A 6,987-nucleotide genomic window follows, 5' to 3' on the forward strand; every position below is an offset into this window, starting at 1 on the left:
ACTGTGTAGCCCCGCCCCTAAAGCATCCCCTGCTTTATGGTCTGTGTGACTCTAAATGGACCATCATTTACTAAATGAACATCATGCTGTATTGAAGAAGACTTGAAACTAGAGATTGAGACCATAAACTCATGTTTACAATGTTTACTGAGGTAATAAATCAAGAGAGAAGTAGAGTCATTTTCTCATAGACTTCTATACAACCAGAGGAGTCGCCCCCTGGTGGTCACTAGAGAGAATGCAGCTTTAACACGTGAAGCTTTGTGTTTTAATGGTGTGTGTGTATCAGACTGACCCATGCCGGTCTTCCCGTCGGGGTAGGTGTACACCTGTCCATTGGTCTTGATGAGGGTGAGGGAGGAGGTGAGTTGAGTCCCTCCTCCCCCCCCCAGCTCCTCCTCCTCCTCACTGTCCTCGATACTGGAGGCTCCGCTCCCCCCGCTGGACTCGGTGCTGCAGCTGCTCCGGTCCTCCTCCAGACCGAAGTCCAGCATCCCGAAGGAGTCGCTGCGCTTCCTGGACGGACGCTCGGCCTGAGGAGGTGCAGTCAGAGACGACATACTGACATGTACTCGAGTACTCCTTCGGGGTACTTTTACTTTACTTGAGTATTCACATTTCCTGCTACTACATCTCAGAAAACATTTATTTATTTACTGCATTTCACTTATTAGTGTTGATTCTGGCGCCCCCTGTGGACTAAAGTGGTAGTGTCTCTGAGTACTTCAGATAGCTGCATTCAGTTCAATCAAATCAATCAATTATACATCAAGACCAGGACACACACACACACACACACAGACACACACACACAGACACATACAGAGACAGAGACACACACACAGACAGAGACACACACACAGACACACACACACAGACACATACAGAGACAGAGACACACACACAGACAGAGACACACACACAGACACACACACACACACACACACAGACAGAGACACACACACACACAGACACACATACAGAGACAGAGACACACACACTGACACACACACACAGACACACATACAGACAGAGACACACACACAGAGACAGAGACACACACACAGACAGACACACACACACACACACACACACACACAGATAGAGACACACACACACACACACACACACACACACACACACACACAGTCCTGACAGCTGTTGCGTTCACATCAGTGTAACCCACTGCCAGCGCCACTGCAGTGCAGAGAGACAGAGAGAGAGAGACAGAGAGAGAGAGAGAGGCAGAGACAGAGAGAGAGAGACAGAGAGAGAGAGAGAGAGAGACAGAGACAGAGAGAGAGACAGAGAGACAGAGAGAGAGAGAGACAGAGAGAGAGAGAGAGGCAGAGACAGAGAGAGAGAGACAGAGAGAGAGAGAGAGAGAGACAGAGACAGAGAGAGAGAGAGAGAGAGACAGAGACAGAGAGAGAGACAGAGAGACAGAGAGAGAGAGAGACAGAGAGAGAGAGAGAGGCAGAGACAGAGAGAGAGAGAGAGAGAGAGAGAGAGGCAGTAGGAGGATGTAGCACCAGATGACCTCCACAATTCTTCCAGTTTGAGGTTGTTCTGACCCTAGATACCCGGATGTAGCTCATTGAATGAACACTGGTTGTTTATGACTCGGCTAAACTTCTCCTTTAATTCGGCGCACATGTCAGTGTGTTACAGACATGTTGTCTCCTCGTGGACTCGTCTCCTCTCCACTAGCTGAACGTGATGGAGGCTCCAGAGGGAACCAGAGGCTGTACACGGTGTTGACCTGTCCCGCTGACAGCACTAAACTCTCATAAAACACAAGGTTTAAACCATGTCTGCGCGCTACATATGCGCCGAATCAAAGTTAATGTTGATCTCCTCAATAAAAATGTGAAACAGCATTTTATTAAGGTATGTATCTTTATGAAAAAAGCAAGAGAACGTTAAAGTAGAAGATTTCTCAACGGAGTCTGGCCTCGTCTTTCTGTCTCAGTCTTTCAACGCCGCGATCTGACCCACAACGCCGGACACACGAGCCTCAGAACTCACCAGGTCTCTGGAGGTCTCCATTAGGCCGGACGAGCTCACTGAAACACTACAGACGCGCAGAAAGAGCCTTTCAGAGCCAGCAGACATAGCAACAAAATGACCATGCCTCTACTGCGCAGGCGCCGGGGACCGCGGCTGCTCCCCTGTGATTGGCTGTTGTCTCTGCTTCGTGTGTGGAGTTCAGATTAGGAGGCATTGCTCACTAGCGACTCCTGCTGGACGGACCGGAATAGCACCAACAGGTCGGTGTGGAAAGAGCACTATGGGATGTTTTTATATTTTACTTTGGTAAGAATAACAATACCAGTGTGTGGAACAATTAAATCAATAAATAAATATGTCATGGAAATACTCAAGTCAAATATAAGTACCTTGAAATTTAATGTAAATATTGTATTTGAGTAAATACATTGTTTTAGCTTTCCAACACTTTTTGTCTTCAATACTACAATAACTAACATTTACACATGTTTTCTTATGAACACACTCGAGGTATTGATTGTGTTATTGTTTGATCTTGAAGGTGTTTCGTTGGACAGCTGCTGCTGAATGATAATATTTAACATATTGAATAGAATCATGTCATCGTGCTTCACGTCTAAACATACATCTACAGTAATGTGTATTTTAATTTATAAAATAAAATGATCAAATTGACCAAATATTCTGTGTTTTTGTTCAGCTGTATTTTTTAAATCAAAAAGAACATATTTAATATGAAAAAGGAGATTTGCATGTTCTGAATCTTTGATTTGCATCTTTTCATAGAAGCTAAAGAAACGTGTTGCGGATGATTGATCGGGAGAAGCAGCCGTGCATATTAAATATAATACATTTAGTTCTCATGTGGCCCCTCAGGATCCAGAACTCTGTGATCCAGAACATCTGCAGAACAAGTGAAGACCTGAACTCCTCCAGGACTTAAAGCTGTCAGTATGAAGGCAAATCACAACTGTGTCAGATATCCGGTTTATCCAAAGACGAGCATTGTGACCAATCAGATGTAGAGACACAATGGAGACTGGGTCCGCCCACTTACCGCCAACAAGAAAAACTACTCGAGAGCGAGCAGAATAAAGTTTCGCGAGCGAACAGGTTTAAGCTTCTCGAGCGAGTTTTGCTCGCGGAGTGATATAAAAGCGCTCGTCAAAGTAAATGGATCTCATTTGCGCTCTGGAATTTGACAGTGATTTGGCTTCATAGTGACAGTTTCACTAAAAAGGGGAACGGCTGCTCCGTGCTGAGGAAACCTGTCGACGTTTAAAGGTTACGCTGCACATTAAGACCTGAGCTCCATCGTGTCCTGACACGCCTGTGATAGAAACACACACCTGAGGGCTCAGACAGCTGCTCTGAGATCAGATTTAATGCAAACTAAGAACTGTATTTACACATCTGGATCTTTGCATGAAAGGAGACTTTTAAAGGAGGACAGATGAACATCAAGTGAGAGGTGAGATGGCGGCGTGGCAGCTTCTTCGTGCAAACAGAAGCCTAACCCGGACCGGCCCGGCTCACCGTGTTCATCATCATGGAGCTGCAGCGTCGGTGCTCTACAGCTCGCCGCTCGCTGCTGAAGACGAGACTCCGGCCGGCAGCAGAAGCTTCTGTCTGTCCGGACAGAAAGCGTCTCTGCAGCAGCTCAACGGGAGGCTGGCCTCGTACCTGCAGCAGGTAGGAGAGACAACCAGATCCAGATGGATCCAGCAGCAACAGAGTTAATACAAACTAAACAGAGATTCATAAATAATGATTCAAGATGGTTTTAATGGTAAGAGAACGTAAAAGTAGTTTTGCATTTTCTTTACGTCCTTTTTTATTTTTTGATGCATGAGGTGCAAACCTGATGATCCAGCAGCAGCTCAGGAAGAAAAATTGTGAAATTTAGAATTGATTCCTAATTATTGAGAACATTGAAATGCCGGCACGGACTGAGGATGAGTGAGTTTCTTGTTTTGACTTACATCATTGTCTTTAAAGGACAGATTATGCTTTTCCTTATTTTCTGTCTTTTATAAAACGTCACAATGTCTGATGTTCATAACGAGTCAAATACTGAGATAATAAATGTTTGCTGTGACTTCTTCAATTGGTCATCTGTTCCAGGCAAAGTCTCAACCACAACGTCTTTAGTTCACGTTGATTTCCAGCATTTAAATCGTGATGCGTTTGATCATTTTTTGACTTAAAAATGTCAGAAAAATAAAGCGTTCAAACAAATAAAACTCTCTCATATCATGTTTCAAAACTTTATGTTTCTGAATAAATATTGCATCACTAGAACAACATGAGGATCAGCTCATCTGATAACTGATAACCTCTGATTGGTGGATGCAGGTTCAGCGTCTGGAGACGGCCAATCAGAGGCTGGAGCGTCGGATCCAGGAGCAGCTGGACAGGAAGTGTCCCAGACAGCTGAGACGGCTGGACGGATACCTGAGTACAGTGTCCCTGCTGCAGGACCAGGTGAGACCAACACCACTGTAAATACACCACGAGTTATCCAATCTCTAATAATAATAATCAAATAATAACAATAATAATAATCTAATAATAATCCAATCAACTGAAGTCTCTGCAATCAAACCACAGGAGTGATGTTACACTGATCAACAGTGAAGAGCAGCCTGAGCAAAGAACAGAAGACACACATGAATAATAGAATGAAGGCCAAATAAAGACCAAGTAAAGACCAAGTAAAGACCAAATAAAGACCAAATAAAGACCAAATAAAGATCAAATAAAGACCAAGTAAAGACCAAATAAAGATCAAATAAAGACCAAGTAAAGACCAAATAAAGATCAAATAAAGACCAAGTAAAGACCAAGTAAAGACCAAGTAAAGACCAAATAAAGATCAAATAAAGACCAAGTAAAGACCAAATAAAGACCAAATAAAGACCAAATAAAGACCAAGTAAAGACCAAATAAAGATCAAATAAAGACCAAATAAAGACCAAGTAAAGACCAAGTAAAGACCAAGTAAAGACCAAATAAAGATCAAATAAAGACCAAGTAAAGACCAAATAAAGACCAAGTAAAGACCAAATAAAGACCAAGTAAAGACCAAGTAAAGACCAAGTAAAGACCAAATAAAGATCAAATAAAGACCAAGTAAAGACCAAATAAAGATCAAATAAAGACCAAGTAAAGACCAAATAAAGACCAAGTAAAGACCAAGTAAAGACCAAGTAAAGACCAAGTAAAGACCAAGTAAAGACCAAATAAAGACCAAATAAAGACCAAATAAAGACCAAGTAAAGACCAAATAAAGACCAAATAAAGACCAAATAAAGATCAAATAAAGACCAAGTAAAGACCAAATAAAGACCAAGTAAAGACCAAGTAAAGACCAAATAAAGGCCAAATAAAGACCAAGTAAAGACCAAATAAAGGCCAAATAAAGACCAAATAAAGACCAAGTAAAGACCAAGTAAAGACCAAGTAAAGACCAAATAAAGACCAAATAAAGACCAAATAAAGATCAAATAAAGACCAAGTAAAGACCAAATAAAGACCAAGTAAAGACCAAGTAAAGACCAAATAAAGGCCAAATAAAGACCAAGTAAAGACCAAATAAAGACCAAATAAAGACCAAGTAAAGACCAAATAAAGACCAAGTAAAGACCAAATAAAGACCAAATAAAGACCAAGTAAAGACCAAGTAAAGACCAAATAAAGACCAAGTAAAGACCAAGTAAAGACCAAATAAAGACCAAGTAAAGACCAAGTAAAGACCAAGTAAAGACCAAGTAAATACCAAGTAAAGACCAAATAAAGACCAAATAAAGACCAAGTAAAGACCAAATAAAGACCAAGTAAAGACCAAGTAAAGACCAAGTAAATACCAAGTAAAGACCAAATAAAGACCAAATAAAGACCAAGTAAAGACCAAATAAAGACCAAGTAAAGACCAAGTAAAGACCAAGTAAAGACCAAGTAAAGACCAAGTAAAGACCAAATAAAGACCAAGTAAAGACCAAATAAAGACCAAATAAAGACCAAATAAAGACCAAGTAAAGACCAAATAAAGACCAAATAAAGACCAAGTAAAGACCAAATAAAGACCAAGTAAAGACCAAATAAAGACCAAATAAAGACCAAATAAAGACCAAATAAAGACCAAATAAAGACCAAATAAAGACCAAATAAAGACCAAGTAAAGACCAAATAAAGACCAAATAAAGACCAAATAAAGACCAAATAAAGACCAAATAAAGACCAAGTAAAGACCAAGTAAAGACCAAATAAAGACCAAATAAAGACCAAGTAAAGACCAAATAAAGACCAAGTAAAGACCAAATAAAGACCAAGTAAAGACCAAATAAAGACCAAGTAAAGACCAAGTAAAGGCAAACTAAAGACCAAGTAAAGACCAAATAAAGACCAAGTAAAGACCAAATAAAGACCAAATAAAGACCAACTAAAGACCAAGTAAAGACCAAGTAAAGACCAACTAAAGACCAAGTAAAGACCAACTAAAGACCAGAGGCTCTGTAAACGGATGATGTCAGGTGTAGCGTGGCGTGTTCTGACTCGTCATGAAGTTGTGCGTCTATTTAAAGGTCAGACAGGCTGAAACGAGTCTGACTTGATTGAAATGTCAGAGATCAAACATGTTCTTTAAACTCAACAGATAATTTCAATAACAAACTTATTTTTGCACAGACAAAATGGTTGTGGTTTCTGAGGATGGTGTCTTCCACAAGCCTGAGACTGACTTGATATTTAATATTTACTAGTAACTCAATCATAAACATGATAACTCTCCTTCAGCAGCAATCTATGTCTGAAGGCAAGACCAATAACCCAGAGTCATGTCCCAAGACATCAAGACCATCAAATACCAAGTGATGACCGAGTCAAGAATCCAAAAAGTTCCAAGTAAAGACCAACAAGTGAGGAGTCAAGACCCAAGTCAAGACCAAGTCAAGAGTCAGACATTTTCAAGTCAAGACT

At 40.8% G+C, this 6,987-nt stretch overlaps 3 protein-coding genes across 4 annotated transcripts in view; 2 read left to right on the top strand and 1 right to left on the bottom strand.

The window, feature by feature from the left end:
• Positions 1 to 3,610, bottom strand: part of LOC306709590 (MBT domain-containing protein 1-like) — an 18,108-nt gene extending 14,498 nt beyond the window's left edge. The window contains exons 1-2 of one of the 2 annotated variants that reach the window (XM_079177799.1): positions 3,547 to 3,610; positions 296 to 533 (exon numbers count right to left, since the gene is read on the bottom strand). In XM_079177799.1, coding sequence (XP_079033925.1) covers positions 296 to 533; positions 3,547 to 3,561 — 253 coding nt within the window. In that variant the 5' untranslated portion in view covers positions 3,562 to 3,610. Of the gene's footprint in view, positions 1 to 295; positions 534 to 2,028; positions 2,144 to 3,546 lie in introns of those variants that run through there. The other variant, XM_079177798.1, reaches the window with a different exon arrangement.
• Positions 3,089 to 4,691, top strand: LOC306709609 (keratin, type I cytoskeletal 18-like). The gene is made up of 2 exons (XM_079177820.1): positions 3,089 to 3,702; positions 4,366 to 4,691. The coding sequence occupies exons 1-2, from the start codon at positions 3,487 to 3,489 to the stop codon at positions 4,513 to 4,515; spliced, it is 366 nt and encodes a 121-aa protein (XP_079033946.1). The 5' UTR covers positions 3,089 to 3,486; the 3' UTR covers positions 4,516 to 4,691.
• A 2,154-nt stretch (positions 4,692 to 6,845) lies between these two features.
• Positions 6,846 to 6,987, top strand: part of LOC306709274 (uncharacterized protein) — a gene marked incomplete at its 5' end in the record, with an annotated part of 7,221 nt that continues 7,079 nt past the window's right edge. The window contains one exon of the mRNA XM_079177341.1: positions 6,846 to 6,926. Within this exon, the coding sequence (XP_079033467.1) occupies positions 6,846 to 6,926 (81 nt within the window). The remainder of the gene's footprint in view (positions 6,927 to 6,987) is intronic.

This window comes from Pholis gunnellus (assembly GCF_910591455.1).
Source record: "Pholis gunnellus genome assembly, chromosome: 17".
NCBI lineage: Eukaryota > Metazoa > Chordata > Actinopteri > Perciformes > Pholidae > Pholis > Pholis gunnellus.